The 19,553-nt window shown below is 43.0% G+C and overlaps 1 protein-coding gene across 3 annotated transcripts in view; it reads right to left on the reverse strand.

The window, feature by feature from the left end:
- dhx29 (DEAH (Asp-Glu-Ala-His) box polypeptide 29) overlaps nt 1-19,553 on the reverse strand; it is a 131,055-nt gene that overhangs the window by 28,868 nt on the left and 82,634 nt on the right. For all 3 annotated transcript variants that reach the window (XM_038790906.1, XM_038790907.1, XM_038790908.1), the window contains 9 exons: nt 17,870-17,990; nt 14,598-14,682; nt 13,915-14,003; nt 13,478-13,606; nt 8,903-8,978; nt 6,927-7,151; nt 5,913-6,049; nt 4,334-4,424; nt 3,743-4,066 (listed from right to left, as the gene is read on the reverse strand). In XM_038790906.1, the coding sequence (XP_038646834.1) occupies nt 3,743-4,066; nt 4,334-4,424; nt 5,913-6,049; nt 6,927-7,151; nt 8,903-8,978; nt 13,478-13,606; nt 13,915-14,003; nt 14,598-14,682; nt 17,870-17,990 (1,277 nt within the window). The remainder of the gene's footprint in view (nt 1-3,742; nt 4,067-4,333; nt 4,425-5,912; nt 6,050-6,926; nt 7,152-8,902; nt 8,979-13,477; nt 13,607-13,914; nt 14,004-14,597; nt 14,683-17,869; nt 17,991-19,553) is intronic.

A 19,553-nucleotide genomic window follows, 5' to 3' on the forward strand; every position in this document is an offset into this window, starting at 1 on the left:
CTGTGGAAGGGGAGGCGGAGATAGTGGTGGTATTAGACGCGGAGAAGGCCGTTGATAGGGTTGATTGGGGGTATCTGTGGGAGGTGTTGGAAAGGTTTGGGTTTGGGGGGGGGGGGTTTGTCCGTTGGGTGAGGCTGCTCTATGAGGCCCCGATGGCGAGTGTAGCCACGAATAGAAGGAGGTCGGAGTACTTTCGGCTGCACCGGGGGACGAGAAAGGGATGTCCCCTGTCCCCCTTGCTCTTTGCGTTGGCAATTGAGCCCCTGGCCATGGCGCTGAGGGAGTCGGGGAACTGGAGGGGCCTGGTGCGGGGAGGAGCATTGAGTGTCGCTTTATGCGGACGACCTGTTGCTGTATGTGGCGGACCCGGTGGGGGGAATGCCGGAGGTGATGAGGATTCTCAGCGAATTTGGGGGCTTTTCTGGGTATAAGCTCAACCTGGGTAAGAGCGAGTTGTTCGTTGTGCACCCAGGGGATCAGGAGGAGGGGATTGGTAGGCTCCCACTGAAGCAGGCAGGGAGGAGCTTTAGGTACCTGGGAGTCCAGGTGGCTAGGAGCTGGGGGCCCTGCACAAGCTTAACCTCACAAGGCTGGTGGAGCAAATGGAGGAGGAGTTTAACAGGTGGGATATGTTACCGCTGTCGCTGGCGGGTAGGGTGCAGTCCGTCAAGATGACGGTGCTCCCGAGGTTTTTGTTCCTGTTCCAGTGCCTCCCCATCCTGATCCCGAAGGCCTTTTTTAGGAGGGTCAACAGGAGCATCACGGGGTTTCTATGGGCACACGGGACCCCGAGGGTGAGAAGGGTGTTTTTGGAGCGGGGCAGGGATGGGGGGGGGGGGGGGGGGGGGGGGGGGGGGGGGGGGGGGGCTGGCGCTGCCCAACCTGTGTGGGTATTACTGGGCTGCCAATGCAGCAATGGTGCGTAAGTGGGTAATGGACGGGAGGGGGCAGCATGGAAGAGGATGGAGATGGCGTCCTGTGTGAATACGAGCATGGAGGCGCTGGTAACGGCACCGTTGCCGCTCCCTCCGACGAGGTATTCCACGAGCCCGGTGGTGGCAGCTACCCTGAAAATTTGGGGGCAATGGAGACGGCATAGGGGGGAGGTGGGGGGCTCGATGGAGTCCCCAATACGGGGGAACCACCGGTTTGTCCCGGGGAGCGTCGATGGGGGGTTTCTTAGCTGGCACAGGGCAGGTATTAGGATGTTGAGGGACCTGTTTGTAGATGGGAGGTTTGCGAGCCTGGGTGAGTTGGAGGGGAAGTTCGGGCTCCCCCCGGGGAACATGTTTAGGTACATGCAGGTTAGGGCGTTTGCCAGGTGGCAAGTGGCGGGGTTGCCTGTGTTGCCCCCGCGGGGGGTTCGGGACAGGGTGCTCTCGTGGGTGTGGGTTGGAGGAGGGAAGATTTCGGACATGCACCATGTTATGCAGGAGGTGGATGAGGCCTCGGTGGAGGAGCTGAAGGGTAAATGGGAAGAGGAGCTGGGCAAGGAGATTGAGGAGGGGAAGTGGGCAGATGCCCTGGAAAGGGTGAACTCCTCCTCTTCTTGTGCGAGGCTTAGCCTCATACATTTCAAAGTGCTGCACAGGGCTCATATGACCGGGACGAGGATGAGCAGGTTCTTTGGGGGCTAGGATAGGTGTACTAGGTGCTTGGGGAGCCCAGCGAACCATGCCCATATGTTCTGGGCATGCCCAGCGTTGGGGGACTTTTGGAAGGGGGTAACAAGCACGGTGTCGAGGGTGGTAGGATCCAGGGTTGAGCCAGGCTGGGGACTCGCGATATTTGGGGTAGCAGCAGAGCCGGGAGTGCAGGAGGCGAAAGAGGCCGGTGTTCTGGCCTTTGCGTCCCTAGTAGCCCGGTGTAGGATTTTGCTTCAGTGGAAGGATGCGAGGCCCCCAAGCGTGGAGGCCTGGATCAATGACATGGCGGGGTTCTTGAAGTTGGAGAGGGTGAAATTCAACCGGGGGGGGCGGGGTTTGGGTTCGGTGGGAGGGAGAATTGTGTACATGGGTTTGTTGGATGTGGCAGATGTTATCTCTTTCCTTTTTTTTGTTTATGCAGTTGCTGGGGGGGGGGGGGGGGGGGGGGGGTTGGTTTTTGTTCTTTGGTTTTTACTAAGGTTGTTTGGTTAATATTGTTTTGTTGTTTATATTTTGTGAAAATCTTAATAAAATTTTTTTAAAAAAAAAACTATAAGCAGGCTGCATCTATGACTTGGTGGAGAAAGCCAGTTTAGATGTGATTGCTGTATTAGAGCGGAGAGCTGTATCAGATGAACATACTGCTTCAGTGGTTTCTCTGGGGTAGTTCCCTTGATGCTTGAATCATAAATAAACTACTGTAACCTTTCCCTGCGTCTCCTGTTGTTCATTGGAAGAGGTCCACCACAACAGTGTACAATTACCAGAATGATAACCTGAACTCCTAATAAAATCCTATTATGATAGGTTATGCAGACTGGAGTTGCATTCCCTGGAATTTTGATGGTTAATCTGAATATGACATGTAGAGGAATACATATGGTAGATAAGGAGTACTTCAGTTGGTTGAGGAATCTAAGATTGGGAGCATGGTCTAAATATTAGAGCCACATCTTTCAGGAATGAAATTTGTGCAAATTTGTGAAATCAGTGAACCAAATAGGCTTTCATGACAATCAACATTGGTTTAATTATTTATTTGTTAAAAATTAAACAAAATACCAAAATGAGTGAGAAATAAATGTGCAAAACAGCAAGAAAATACAGTTTTTATGAGCTTTGGATTATTTGGCAGGAATATCAGCATCTTCAGCTCACGAGTGGAAATGTGGTTCGGTTTCATGACGTGAACCAGATATCTATGCAGAATGACTCAAACCCGCAATTCTCTGACAACATAATGCTTTATACTGACGTCAAATTCCGCATTCGTTAAAACAACATGGTCACTTTTGAATCATCTGATGCATATAGAACATAGAACAGTACAGCACAGAACAGGCCCTTCGGCCCTCGATGTTGTGCCGAGCAATGATCACCCTACTCAAGTCAACGTATCCACCCTATACCAGTAACCCCCCCCCCCCCCCCCCCCCCATTAACCTTATTTTTTAGGACACTAAGGGCAATTTAGCATTTTCCTTTACCTGTGCCTCTGATGTGTAATGACATCAACTGCACATGCTTAAATTGAGAGATAATTTTCCACCCGTGATGCTTTGGAATGTCAGCAATCACCCTGCGCAAGTGTGAACTACTGCGCATGTGGAGACCGATTTAGTTGGCCATCTTTAATGTCAGTGACCACCTCCGTAGCTTTGGCAACACAGAGGATTTTAGAACAGCAAGAAACAGATTAACAAAGATGTGGACAATGTATGTACAACCAAAGGTGGCACAACCTCAGTGAAAGACATTTAAATCAAAGAGAGGTGGTCCAATACTTTAAATGTCGTCTGGATGAAGACAAAATAACACTCGTAGCGACTGCAAATCAAGCAATGGCTGCCACCATCAATCGGGAACAAATCGGAACATCACAGAAAGGAATGTAAAACAACAAAGTAGTGGAGCTGAATGAGATGCCAGCAAGCACATGAGCTGGTGGAGAAAAGGCAGTGATGACTACCATTACAAACAAAACGCTGGTGGGAACCTGGACAGAAACCCCCCCCCCCCCCCCCCCCCCCCAAGAGTCAGCCATCCTATAAAGCTCACACCAAACATACACACATAGATTTTTATAACTGAGTTACCTTCTCCTTGTATAAAAGCCAACCATTGGTCTGCAGGTCCCTGTTGACAGATGAAGGGTGCAGTTGTGCTTTACCTTGTGCCGTTTCTATGGAACAAATCATCTTGTCAGTGATGTCCACTGATGGGGTATAAATAATCTTCCCAATATTGTCATATAGTCCTGCTGTTAGCACAGCTTTAAGAAGGGGGAATTCCTTATATAAGCTCTTTTTAGGGTACTCTGCCAAGGGCTCTTTACTGCAACATTGAAGCTTAGTTCCTCTGATTCTTCGTGACACAAAACCCACTGTTTCCATCAGCTTGATGAGTTCTTGTTTAATATCCTGCAAAGTTATTTTTGATGAAACACATGATAAGTCACCATAAGGGGTTATACATAACAAATAAATTAATCAAATACATATAGAACTTAATCCTTCAAATCTAATTCAAATTTTAAAAAGTCAAAATTAACATTAATTCTGTAAATTTTCCATCTTTTTTCAACAAGAGGAATATGAACATATTCAATATCTGGAAAGATATAAAAAAGCAACATGAAAGTCTTGAATGCAAGCCACAAATTAGCGTTTACTTTAAAAAAAACAAACCTCCATTGTTAGAAGTGCAGTTCGACTCAGGAAATGTTTCTTACAGTAATTCATTTCAGCACGGTAGCCATCATATCGTACATCCTTCCATCTTAAGATGTAAACACACATTTACATTTAGAAACAAAAGCACCTAGCTAAATGAAAAGTATCTGACACATATATTTCGAACTCTAAAATCCAAAACATCCCTTTACATATTTAATTATGGACTGCACGCTGACAGACTAGTTGTAACATTTGTGCTGCAACGCTAGGGAGAGTATGTATTGCACATGTGCAGATGCAGTTAGTGATGGGAAGGGGATTGGTTAGCTAGACAGCTGGTTTACAATGCGGAGCGACGTCAACAACGCGGGTTCAATTCCTGTACCAGCTGAGGATATTCATGATGGCCCCACCTTTTCAACCTTGCCCTTCACCCGAGGTGGTGACCCTCAGGTTAAATCAACCTTGCCCTTCACCCGAGGTGTGGTGACCCTCAGGTTAAATCAACCTTGCCCTTCACCCGAGGTGTGGTGACCCTCAGGTTAAATCAACCTTGCCCTTCACCCGAGGTGTGGTGACCCTCAGGTTAAATCAACCTTGCCCTTCACCCGAGGTGTGGTGACCCTCAGGTTAAATCAACCTTGCCCTTCACCCGAGGTGTGGTGACCCTCAGATTAAATCACCATTAGTCAGCTGTCAAAGAGGAGAGTAGCCTATGGTCCTCTCGGACTTTTGCGACATTTACATTTTACAGTGATAGGAGTTAGGGTTGCATCGTCTGCAAGCACAACCCTAAAAGTGTGCCTAAAAATAAAGACCAGGAGAGCAAAACAATGATAGATGAAGTGGGGAAAATGCCAATAAGAAAGTAGCAGCATTGGCAGCAATAATAACTGGCTCCTTTGGTGCTAAATCCAGGTGCCTTCCAAGGAACGGGTCAACTACAACATTTAATTCTGGAAGAAACCACATCTGCCAACAAGCTGTACCCAAGATACCTTGTCCAAGGGTTTCTCGCTCAATTAAGCGAGTACAATTTATTTTCATCTTAAATAAAAAATCACTACCCAATTTGGTGCTCAACGCCCATGATGCTGCGATTACGAGTACTGTTAACTACTAGTACCGTTCCCCGTGTTTGCGTGGGTTTCGCCCCCACAACCCAAAGATGTGCAGGGCAGGTGGATTGGCCATACTAAATTGCCCCTTAATAGGAAAAAATAAATTGGGTACTCTAAAAAAATTTTTATTTTTTTTTTCAAACTACCAGTACCATTAACTACTAATGAGGCTGTGCAAGAACAAAGCTTTGACAAGCTCCACAACTCACTGCCTCAAACCTTTCAAACATTTGCCTCAAACCCCGCCCACTGGTCTGAGCAAGAAACCTTTGGATGAGGTACTTTTTGCATGGTTCTCTGTGGTCTTCACAGTTTTAAAGCAATTTTTAAAAACGTTCCCAAAGCTCCTGCAGCTCACCAAGCAGAAAAGCATCCGGCACAGTTACAACGGAGGTTGCAGTGGTACATATCCACAACCACTGCTGATGCTTTTCTAGTCATAGGTAGGAGTTACACTAGCTGCAACATACCCTAAATATGCATTATAAATAGTCAGATGATCTGAATTAGCCAATGCCAGAGCTGCTTTTGCAAGGTTAGCTTCTTCTTTTCCATTCATTGGAGTAACAAAGGGGGTTTTCTCAGTCATGGCTGCAGCTATGATTGCCTGAAAACAAAGTAAACATGTGTTAAATTTTATTTGACCTACATTCTGAATAGTTTCTGTAAGATGACACAAAGGAACTATTTTTCAAATAAGCACAGATGAAAGGGAACCTTCCATGCTGTCAGTACCTGTCAGAAAGTGTGTTGCCCATGACTTCCAACGCTGTTATACTAATTTACAACATGTACCTTTAACATTGTAAAACCACAGCAAGATAATTTTCTGTAGCAGATGGCTACAGAAGAATGGATGTTAGCACAAAAAGGTTTGGTGGAGTGACCAAAAATATCAAAGATACTGATTTAAGGAAAGAAAGATGGAAGCTTTGAAATGTACGAGATTTAGGGGCTGATGGCATGACCATCATTTAAGACAGAGGAAGGGTAGGGCAAGAGGTGAGGTCAGTCAGTACAACGCTGGACTAATAATGCCTGGTGGTGAAAGAAGCATGGATGAAGGTTTCAGCAATAGATGGGTGAAGGTAGTGTTGGAGGCAGATGGGGTTACACAAGCTGAAGTAGGCACTTACTTTATGATGGAGACTGCTAAAGTCATAAAAAGTCTGATGTGGAATGAGGCAATGGCAAATGAGTGGCATGAATTTGGTGGTTAAGTTATGGATTCTGTAGCAGAGACTGAAGGCAGCAGAGTTAGTTTTCACAATTTTTAAATGAAGGAAATTATGCTTCATGTTATACTGATGAGCAAGCTTCCCCACCACAACATGGCTATAAAATTGACCAGGCGATCAAATCCAGCATAGAAAATTGTACAAAGCATTGATATTTTTTGTCTTAATATTTACAATTCTTATAGATTTTTAAATATAAAACTGAATTTTGTTTAGGATATTAATTTGTTCCCTCAATCCACTTACCACAGGTTCCAAACAGCCAAAAATGGCTCCAAAAATCAACATTTTCCCAATTTTCACATTTACTGGAAGGGCAGCAAGATGCTGACCTAATGGAGTCAGTTTAGCTTCATTAATCTCACAGGCTCCAATTTTCTTCAGCAGATTCATAGCATTACTAATGACCTGGAGTTGTGGTGGATCTAAAGCTTTGGCAAGGAAATCTTCTGGAGATCCATGATTGCATTTCTAAAAATGAAAAAAAAAAAGAAGTGATTTAGTAATTAATGCATGCTGACCAAAAGTGATCTTATCTATTTTTCATTTATTGTAATGTAAAGAAGTTTGCTGAGTCATATGCACAGATTGCCATAATGTGGTTATAACAGACCGGTCAAAGAAGGGAAGGACTGGGTGGTAAATGTTCCTGGTTCAAGATGTTCAGGTAAGAAAGGAAAGGAAGAAAAGTAGCAATATTGATTAAAGAGACCATTGCAGCTCTGAAGAAAGAGGATGTGTCAAAGGACAGAAGCTATTTGGCTAGAGGTATGGAACAAAAAAGGTATGGAACAAAAAAAGTGCCATTACATTGCGAGGGGTGGTACCAATTAATCGGAAGAATGGTGAGGAACAGGTTTGCAAGCAAATTACAGAGTGGTAAAAATAACAATGGGGAGGCTTTTACTTCTCCAAATGTAAACTGCGATAGTTGGATAAAGGGCAGCAGGGTGCAAGAGTTCCAAGAGAATGCTCGGGCAAATTCTCTTCAGCAGTATATTTCCTGTCCAATGAGGAAGGAGGCACTGCTGTGTCTGGTTCTTGGACAGGTTGTCACATTTCATATTCTCTTCGCTGCGGTGTAGGTGTTCCCCCCTCCCCCGTTCGCGACTTCCCTTCTCCATTTGTTTCTCCCTCTCTCTAACCCCCACCCAACCCGCTGATCACGAACAGGTCTTCGAAGAGTGGTGTACTGTTTCTTTTTTCTTCTTTTAAAAAAATTTCAGAGTACCCAATTCATTTTTCTAATTAAGGGGCAATTTAGCGTGGCCAATCCACCTACCCTGAACATCTTTGGGTTGTGGGGGTGAAACCCATCCAGACACGGGGAGAATGTGCAAACTCCATACGGACAGTGACCCAGGGCCGGGTTCCGAACCTGGGTCTCAGCACCGCAGTCCCAGGGCTAACCACTGTGCCACCGTGCTGCCCTATGGTGTACTGTTTCCATGTGTGGTGGAATCCTTCCTCTGATGCCTTGCAAGTGACACTCACAGCCCATGAACAATTAAAGAAAAGGCTTGACAACATCCACGCCAAAGCAGCAGGCTCCACCACAAACCAGTGACTCTCCAAACCACACACTATTTAGATTCGGAAATATATTACCCATTTCCTCATCATCACTGCTTCAATTGGAACATGTTCATAACATAATTGCAGCCGTCGTAGGTAGCTCAGCACCATCTTGTCAATGGAAATAGGAAGGGGCAATAAATATTAGCTTTGCAAGCAATGCCCCCATCCTATGAATGAATCGAGCAAGTATATTCAGAAGGCAAGATTAGTGCCTAGGTGGTGGGCGTAGAAAGATAAGTTAAAAAAGGGAATGCTTATAACCATTATTAGGATCCCACAAACAATATTGTTGCATATGTCATAACTAATTATCCCAAATCTAAGGAGCTTCTCTTCCTAACTTTGTTTCAATTAAATCAACTCAGGAGAGACATGAACACTTCCTGTCGTCATTGGCATATTGCCTGAGCAACAACGGTTCCTTAAAACCATAGACTTTCACAGATGGTTCCAACTTTCTCCTCTATTTTTGGCCACATTAATATAATTAAGAAAATTTACCATAGACTAGCTGTGCACATACATTTGAATAAGTTCGTCTTCAAAGTTATTCTTTCCATACACATTATTTTCATCTTTGACAGACAGTGGTACATTTTTTACACAGCAAAACATCCGTTGAAATATATCTAAGAAAACATTACCATAACATGAAGGCAAAGTTCTTCCAGTGGCACTCGTAAGATTTCTGGGACAGAGTAATCCATGAAACTGTCGTACCTAGAATAATAAAGTAAACTATATTATTCCTTAACAATATGGGACCAGACATAAAACAGTTTCATTAATAGGTGGGTGCGCATACAAGAAACAGGAAGTCTAACCCCAAATATAACAAATATTTTCAAGGCATGTCAATCTACATAAACGAAGTCTTTCAACTGGAGTGTTTTAAAGCAGTAATATAAATTGCTTTCAATAACAAATTACTGCTGACTGAATAATACTGCTAGTTCTGATGAAAGGTCACAATCTGAAATATTAACTCTGTTCCATTCTCCATAGATGCTGTTCAACCGGAGTATTCCCAACATTTTGTTTGTATTTCAGTTTTTTAGCATCCAAATTATTTTGCTTTTGGCTCAACCTGTCTCATCTTTCCTCACAGCTAAAATTCTCCATTCCTGACAAAACTCTTCACTAGTGAGAGCAAATCCTCCTAATGAGGGGACTAGATCTGCCATGTGGACTTCATTTAAAAAACCATGTTAAAATCCATGTAGCCTACATTAAAAGTACTTACCTTCATCAATACTCGTTACTGTCACAAAAAATTTAAGTTAATAACACTTTATTAACAAAACCATGCTGACTGCCTTCGATTAATCAATGCCTTTCCAAATGAAGACTTATATGCTCCCTCAATGCTTTTCCAATTATTTTTCCACCACCAAGCTTAGACCATCTAGAATATATACATGGGAACACTGTCACCAGTGAATTCCCCTCCAAGCCACACACCATCCTGACTTGGAACTAAATCGGTGTTCTTCACCTTCCTTCCTAACACTGGGCCGCACGGTAGCACAACTGGATACCACTGTGGCTTCACAGCAACAGGGTCCCAGGTACAATTCCCCGCTGGGTCACTGTCTTGTAGCCACCTGGGGTGACCACTGCCCAAACACAAAATGGAAGATTGCAAGGAATGCAGGGAAAATTGGACAGGTTGTAAAAAGCAAGCAGCTTGCAGAGTGCTTGTATAATTGGACTGCTGCAGAAACCAGTTTGGCTGTTGCTGAAACCAAACAACGCTATGAAAAGAAACAGTTAGCATATTAATGAGGCGATACCAGGCGATCCCCAGGCACAAAAGACACAAGTCAACACTAATCGATACATTGGATGGAAGGCCAGACTTTTCGGCACCAAAGAAGCCCAAAACAATAAGTCCCAAGAACCGCCCCAGTGATTGAGCAATTGCTCCGCTATTGGGGAATTCACATCAATCGATTGGGAAGAGACCCAATCGATTACAAGAGTATAGAGGGTCCGCCCAGGTGGGCGCAAGACCCTGAGAGGAGTATAAAACAGAGACCCCGACCCCAGCTCGCTCTCTCTGCCAGCCTCTCCTCGACCAGCTAGCCCTCCCAGCAGAACACCATTGCAGCAGAAGAACCTTGTGCAGGAGAGGTCTGGGCAGAAGCCGCCAGCAAGTAAGTCACAACGCACGCTACGGGAATAGACACTCCTGACCCCTTTACACCATAACCACTGGAAGCCTGCGGACCCTGGACAAAGCTAGAAGCTGTTGTTCCCTGATCCGGCAGTCCCCTTATCCAGATAAGTATTTGGCCTAGTAGTGGTAGGATTAGCCTAGTCTTATAGTTATATGCATGATTAGTAGATTATTGTAATATAATAAACGTGTCTTGTTTGAACTTACTAATTGGTGTATGGTTTTATTGCTTTGAACTTGACCTTGAAACTTCCAGCGGTATCTTAACGATACCTGGCGACTCCAAAGCTAAGTAACGAAACAGAGCCAAATTGAGTGTTAAGCACACTCACCCAGAACGATCAACAGTCTGTGCAGAGTTTGCACATTCTCCCCGTGTTATTGTGGGTTTCCTCCGGGTGCTCCGGTTTCCTCCCACAATCCAAAGACGTGCAGGTAAGGTGGATTGGCCATGATAAATTGCCCTTAGTGACCAAAAGGTTAGACGGGGTTATTGGGATCGGGTGGAAGTGAGGGCTTAAGTGGGTCGGTCCAGACTCGATGGGCCGAATGGCCCCCTTGTGCTCTGTATGGTCTATGTTCTATGTATGTTCACTGTGGGTATACCTATGACTTTTGCCGGCTGTATTTCAAGGCAGCGGCTTATCAAAGGAAGTGATCCCTCGTCTCCAGGCTACATTATCACATGGCTATTTGTGGGACCTTGTCACACTCAAATGGCTCTAAGTCTTTTACATTGCAACAGCACTGCAAAAACACTTCATTGCCTGTGAAGTGCTTTGAGGCATCCTGAGGTTTTGAAAGGCTATATATAAATTCATGTTTTGTTTATTTTCTTTTGTGAAGAAAAAACAAAGTAACCATTGAGAACCATGTCCATGTCTCGCCTCAACACACAAATTAGCTTTTTGGTCTTTAATAGATCCAATATTGTCTATTAATATACGTATTAATAGACTGGGTATTAAATATCCTTGGATATGAGGTGTTCAGGAAAGGGTGACAGTATTTAGAACAACATTCCAGTGCTGGGGAGACAGCTGTGTCAAAGACAAAATGTATCTGTCTATACCAAAGGAACAAAAAGGTGCCGTTACATTGCTCGGTGCAGCCTTTAGGTCACCAACTAGTGGGAAGGATACAGTCGAACAAATCTGCAAGAAAATTACAGAGAAGAGCAAGCATTATACAGTTGTTACAATGGGGAACTATTTTTAAAATCTAAATATAGCCTGGATTGTCGTACTGCAATGGGCAGAGTTTCAAGTATGGTCAGGAGAATTTTCAACAACAGTATTTCTCCAAACCAATGAGAAAGGATACACTGTTAGACTCGGTTATTGGGAATTAGGTGGGCCTAGTAGACCAAGTATCAGAAGGAGAACATTTATGGGTCAGTGATCATTGGAAAATACGGTAGGGGCAGGCTATGGAAAAGGAAAAGGAAGTCCAGAGTAAAAATAATTAATTGGGGGTGTAGCCATCTGAGGTGGCCACCTGCAAAGGACCATGGGAATTATGGCCATCCCAGGACTTAGACAGATACAGAGCCTCTGTGTATTTGAAACGCAGGTGCTAGACCTGAGCGAAACCCCCACTTGTTTGCATTCTAATGGCCCATTTCCCCAGAATTGGACTGCACTAAAGAAGCCAATACAGACACAGACTGATCGGCGCCACTCCCTTTACTCAGTGAGCCCAACTGCCAAAGTCAATGACCGCTCAGGACCCGCCCAGCCACCAAAGCATCCGCCCCTTTTATTGGCCAAAATCGAAGGCAGTGATCGAAGCCTGTCGAATTATTGGGTCCAAGATTAAGGACCGCCCCAAAGAGCGCGAAATTCCAGAGGGATAAAAGGAGACTCAGCCATGTGTTTGGTCTCTTTTGGACCCGGCCTGAGCCAGCCCAACTGCAGCATAACGACCAGACGGCCAAGTTCAAGACCAACGATCGCTACCTGATGAATGAGCCCAGCAGAGACAGAGCCATTTCTTCCAACCAGCCATGTGAGATCAAGATAAAGGCCTTATCCATCTGCACAGATGCCCTGAAGTCAAGTATAGGTTATTGTAGCTGCTTGGTGTAATTTAACCTGTAGTACATTGTGCTTGCATGTAAAAGTAACCCTCGTGTGTAAATAGTACATCCAATTCCGAGCACACACTTCGGGAAGGATGTGGACGCATTACAGAAGATGCAGAGTAGATTCACAACCAAAGCTGAAACTGTTCTTGTTTGAAAAGAGAAAGTTGGGGAGGTTTGAGAGAAGTTCAAAATCATAAGGGGCCTGGACTGGGTAGATCGGGTAAAACTGTTCCCATTGGCAGAAGCAGAGGACACAAATTTAAGGCAAAAGATTCAGAGGCAATATGAGAAAAAGCTATTTTCTTCAGCGAGTGGTTAGGATCCAGAAAGCATTACCTGCAAGATAAGAAGACCTGAAGAGAAATGATTTCCAGGGCTACGGGGAAAAGGCAGTAGAGTGGGATAAGCTGAGAAGCTCGTGCAGAGAGCTGACACGGACATGACAGGCAAGTGGCCTGCTGTGCTGTTATCATTCTATGATTCCATATTTTATATAGAAGTATGATTTTGAAATCACAAACAAAATATCTAAAAAGGATCGTAATAGATGATGCAAGTGTGATATGTCTTGCACAGAATCAACGTGTACATCGACCAATCCAACCTCAAAGTGAAGCCCCCACTTCTGAAGTTTGACCCAGGAACATTCCAAACACCTAAAGTGTCAAGTTATAAGAAACTAAATTTATCCCTTCCTTGTTTGAATTCCAGCTTCTTGTCCTCCTCATGTTCCCTGGCCCAGTGTCTTCCTCCCCTTCCCAATGAATGTGCTGATGCAATGCTCCATTCCTCAGATAGCTGCTGTACTTGTCCTGGAGCAATACTATGGGCGACAAGCTAGATTGTTGAAATTACAAACTTCAGAAATGACCAAAGAATTTCTCACTACTAAAATTTTAGACAAAAAGTACTTGACCATGTTTGACATGAGTAATGTTACAGATAAGTAGTCACCTTTCTTGTGTATACAGACGAAAACAGAATCCCTCTCTTACACGCCCAGCTCGACCCTGCCTCTGAAGAGCATTGGCTTTGCTGATAAAGGTTTCCACCAATGAGCTCATTTGGCTACTTTCATGATACCTACAAACATTTAAAATACATGAACATTTATAGTTTAGTCATTTCAAAATATATGAATGATATCCAGATAATTTAATATTGATGTAATTCAATTGCTTATATTATGTGTTACCGAACAGATTACCATTTGATACTTCAGCTTTTTGCAAAGGAATAAAATGAGAATTGTTCATAACTATATGGATTTGTAATAACAAGACAATTCTTAAACATATTTCACAACCTTCATTGAACTTCAAAATTTGAAAGACAGTTAGAACTTAGCCTGTGCTCAAAAGGTTGACAAAATACCTGATTTTAAAACAAACCTGTTTTCTTTAGTCTTTCCACAATCAATGACAAAAACGACATCAGGTATTGTGATACCCGTTTCTGCAATGTTTGTTGCCAGAACAATCTGCAAATTAAAGGAATAAACTATCAAATTGTACGCTATGAAGGATTTCATTACCTATCCACTTTAGACCACCTTTCTCTTACCATGAGTTGCAATAAATAGAAACTGGACAATAAAATACATATGATTTGCTGAAGGATGTATAAATTTTTCAAACACAGAACTAATACCACAACCATTCATGCTCATATGTCTACAACGTGTGTTATTATTGATCAGAAGCTTAACTGGATCATATAAAACTGTGGCTGCAAGATCAGGTCAGAGGCTGGGGATTGTCCATGTTACGTGGAGGGAGAGGGCTGTGAAGACATACTCAGTTGCAGCTTTGAAAAGGAATTGGACAGCTCTCTGGAGAGAAAAAAATGTTGGACTGTGGGGAATAGAGAGTCGGACCAGCTGAGAAGCTCTTGCAGATGGGCCAAATAACTACTCATGCTTTTCACATTCTAAGATTCTATGGTGCGTTTGCTGCCATCAAAAATAATTGAAATATCTATACATTGGTACTATTTTTGCCTATTCAGTTAAGAAGACTGGGGCTTCATAATTGGGATAAAACATCAAGAAGGGTTTATAAAAAACAAGTCTTACCTTCCTGACCCCTTGTGGAGGGACTGTGAAGGCTGCAGCTTGATCTTGTGATGAAAGGATGGAGTGCAAAGCAATCACTTTGAATCTACAGATTTAGCAACATAGAGACAAAGTTAGTGCAAAGATGACATTTAAAAAGAAAGTCAGATGACTACTTTGCTCAGGCTATCAACCTCATCCGAGATAATTAATACCATATGCGAGTTACATGGATTTCCAGAAATGGATTCCTAATTGCCTGATATTTTCTCTTCATTTCTACTTATGCATCACTAAGGCAAATTTAATTATTCCGATTCCTAACCAGACCTCAACTGTGGCTAGGATATGAGACAGAAACCCTAATTTTTGATTTGAATTTTCTATGACAGTGAGGAATTGATATCTCCCACCAGGAGTGATTTCACAAAGAAATCTGGATATGGCATATTAAAACAAACTTCATTACTGACACCGAGTATTAAAATCTTTTAACATCACACCTGAAATTAGCTTACAATCACCCCTTTAACCCTGAACTGATACTTTCATTTCCACTCAAATAACTTAAAAACAATCTCAGCTCTCGATCCATTGTTAACTAGTTAGCCCTCAGGAATACCGCCTTTAAAGATGTTCTTCGAGAACGAGAGATCCTCTGACAATGCTTTTTTAATAAATATCGAAATCCTCCCAGAACCATGCAGAAACTCTAGCTTTTCTTCCCTCAAAAGTTGCTTCAGCTTGTTTCAATTCACCTTGCAATTACATTCTTTAAACGGCTTGGAAAGAAACTAATCTCGCTGCAGGCATATATTTAAAATGAACTGAGATGCTCGACCTCTGCTCAACTCCAATTAACACACAACCTAACACTGCTTTTCCACAAAATTCCTGACACATTCGCTCCTCCCAATAATCACACCATCTTACCATGTTAAAATCTAATTAACTCTACAGGGACTCCCCTCAATCCAAACACCATTCCATTAGCCCAAGCTTTTTACAATGCTTTAATTACACCCCTGGTGTAATCAAAGCTGACAAAGGGTCACCTGGACTCGAAACATTAGCTCTTTTCTCTCCCTACAAATGCTGCCAGACATGCTAAGATTTTCCGGCATTTTCCCTTGCTATTTATTTCCTTATTTCCCCTTTTTTTTTTCATAGAATTTACAGTGCAGAAGGAGGCCATTCGGCCCATCGAGTTTGCACCAGCTCTTGGAAAGAGCACCCTACCCAAGGGCAACACCTCCACCCTATCCCCATAACCCAGTAACCCCACCCAAGACTAAGGGAAATTTTGGACACAAAGGGCAATTTATCATGACCAATCCACCTAACCCGCACATCTTTGGACTGTGGGAGGAAACCGGAGCACCCGGAGGAAACCCACGCACACACGGGGAGGATGTGCAGACTCCGCACAGACAGTGACCCAAGCCGGAATCGAACCTGGGACCCTGGAGCTATGAGGCAATTGTGCTATCCACAAGGCTACCGTGCTGATTGATTGATTGGCTGGTAATTAATTAGCCCAAAAGACGACACTCTGCCCAGTAACAGGCGGCAATTTCACCGACCCCAATGGAATAATTTCCAAGAATTCAAAGGAGTTCAGTTTGACTCCTGGCAGCACAGGAACAAAGTCCTACTCTCTCTCCTCCGTGTTTTCCCCCGAAAGGCGGCGACTGTTGTATTCCTGGGATTGCAGAGAACCTGAATGATTGGATCTACAGGAAAGCCATTGCAGGTTGTAAACAAAGTCAAGAATATTCTCTCCCTCTCTCCAGAAAGGCCTCCGAGTGCTGCATTTCTGAAACTGCAGAGACCGGAATGAATCTACAAATAAACCATGAACTGAAAGCAAGGTTTGAAGATGAGCAAGGTGCTGGAAACTACCATCTGAAACAAATACTTAGTTTCCTTTTACTTATGATTTTTAATCCCTTTCTTCCCCTCTGTGTTTGCCTGTCTTGTATATGTGTGTCTAGAGGGTGGGGGTCAAATTAAAGTGGAGAATTAGGAATTAGATAACAGCTAACCAGTTGTATGTGTTGAATATTTCAGTATAGTTCTTGTTATAAATAAACAGTAATTGTGCTTATATTTACAAACCTGATTACTAATTATTGGGCAGTCAAGGCCAAAGTCTTTGCGTATTTTTCAAAGAATTATTGGTTAATTCACTTGTGTTGTGACTCCGGGTCAATTGGGGCTTGAATTGATCGCAAACTAGCCCAGGGTGTCGGAACAGTGAAAAATGGATTCAATTATGTTAACAAGAGAATGTGACTTTATTTATGACTGTTTGGTAACAAAAGGAAATGTCATTTGTTTGTAATGAAATATAAATTTCTGGAGTCTGAAGAGCGGTGATAAAGCGATGACTCAATTTACAACCCGTAAAGCAGATATTGTAAAATAAAAGTATCAGATTATTTGCACCCGACAGCCAAAAGAGGTGAATTTGGAGCATTCCCCATAAAAGGATGTGCTGAATAATGAATTGCGAGGGATAAAAGTTGGAGAATTAGTACCAATTTTAGCATAGTTTTACCAATATTTCAATGGTGTACTTATTCTGAGACATGGCTCATCATTACTTTGAGACAAAAGAAAACAGACTTCAGCTGTGCTGTAAGCAGCAAAGGAATTGTAGGCCCTTGAGGAACGAGTATCCGGGCTGTCGTCACTGCTTCTTGTTAAGTATATTCACATTTTACTTAATAAATTCTGCTTAATTCACAAATACTAGACACTCGTACCTTGTTGGGTCAAACACAACAGGTCAAACCCAACACAAGATGCGAGTGTCAGAAATTCAGAATTTAGACTTCTGAATTTCTTTTTAAATTAGCAGGGTTTTATACCTCAAAATCCTAAACCTTACAAAGGTAGGCATCAAGGTATACAAACTTGTGTTCATGCATCCTGCCTCTGGATAACATATTTGCAGAGTATCCTCACCAGCTGTGAGGCAGAAGTCTGCCTTCAGCATACCAGAAGGGCATGTGCAGTCCAATTGCAATGTGTCAGCCATTTGTATGTTTTAGATACCAGTTCCAGGGCTATTCTACCTCATATAAATGGCTTTGGGAAAAGTTGTGGGTTAAATAGCTGATACAGTAGGCCTTGGATACAGCATCGGTAACTGGATATTTAAAATACAAAGGTGGTTAGTACTTCTTCACAATTCCTATGCAGGTATTTCTTAATACTATTTATAAAATTAAACTTTAATAGTAAATAAATAATTCAAATACTGGTCATAAATGGCAAAGAAAATGTACCTTCTCCTGTCTTGGAACCTTCTGTCTGTTGTTAGAAGATCATGAAGTTGCTGAATATAAGCGAGCCCTGGTAAGAACACTAGCACTGCACCATGAATTGCTCGGAATGGGGCACATTTCTCTGAAAGGAAATAGAATCAATCAACTTCAACAAATTATTCCAATACTTTCAAAGTTCTGGCCAACAGCAACATTTGCATGCCAAATGTATTCTTTGCTGGCACTACCAGCATCTGCAAAGATCATGCTATGTTCTACAGATGCTGTGCCTCAACTCAACCATCTTTTCCATTTACAGTAATGACACTCAGGTTTCCTTTTCCCTCAACTCTCTCAAATCCCCTGCACTGTATTAGATTGCACATCCAAAATCAAATATAAGACAAGTTTAGCACAGGGCTAAATCGCTGGCTTTGAAAGCAGACCAAGGCAGGCCAGCAGTAGGGTTCAATTCCCGTACCAGCCTCCCCGAACAGGCGCCGGAATCTGGCGACTAGGGGCTTGTCACAGTAACTTCATTTGAAGCCTACTTATGACAAAAAGCGATTTTCATTTCAGTTACGTCTTCTTCCTGGTCAACATACAAAAGACCAAAACAATTTACTTCAACCCCCACCACTGTCTTCACTCCCTTTTCACTGTTTTCATCTCACTCACTGTCCTGTACTGCACAAGACCATGTGTAGCCTGGACATTCTACTGAATCCTGGATTAAACTTCAAATTCCTTCACCAAATTAATTCCACCTCTGTAACATCTGCTCACCACCATCCACCTGAACTCCACAAATACTAAAACCAGCATTACTTGTTTTTGTCACCTCCACATCTGATTACTCTTACTGCTTTTCTTCTTGGCTTCCAGTGATCCTTAAACCTCAATAGTTTTAAAGATCTGCTACACTGATGCAGTCCCTGATAGACTAGATGGACCATTTGGTATTTTTCTCTCCACTTTAATGAACTCTTTTATGGTAGCAAGCATACCTGTCAGAGCCGTGTATTAAGTACAGTGTCGCAGATGAGATTTTTTTTCTGGGAGTAGAGGCTAGATGTGGGCAGTGCTTGAGGGGACCGGCTAATCACACCCATATGTTCTCGGCCTGTCCAAAGTTGGACCACACTTTAGGAATGATATGAAGGCATTGGAGAGAGTACAGAAAGGATTCACAAAAAAGGTCCCAGGGATGAGCAACTTCAGTTACTAGTTTGGAAATTTTTTCTTTGGAGAAGATAGAGAGAAGATTTGATAGACGTATATAAAATCACGAGGGGTAGTGAGGGAGAAACAGAGTAGTTCGGGAGAAACCATTCCATTGAGTGGAAGGATTGAGAACAAGAGGGCACATATTTATGATAATTGGCAAAAGAAGCAGTGGCTTCATGAGGAAAACCTTCCCCATGTACTAAGTGATTAAGATCTGGAACGCTTCCGCTTAGAGTGTGCAGGAGACAGGTTCAATCAAGGCATTCAAGAGGAAATTGGATCATTTAAAAAGAGCTAGGGGTAGAAGGCGGTTGAGTGATAGGAGGTGAATTGCTCCTTCTGAGAGCCATCTCAGACACAATGGGCAGAATTACCCCTTCTCTGCTGTAACCATTCTATGATTCGAGAAATCATTTAAAATGTTACTATTACGCTACTTTCATTTTGTCCATTTTTTATTAAAAAAAAGAAATTGCTT

The sequence above is a fragment of the Scyliorhinus canicula genome, chromosome 3 (genome assembly GCF_902713615.1).
Source record: "Scyliorhinus canicula chromosome 3, sScyCan1.1, whole genome shotgun sequence".
NCBI lineage: Eukaryota > Metazoa > Chordata > Chondrichthyes > Carcharhiniformes > Scyliorhinidae > Scyliorhinus > Scyliorhinus canicula.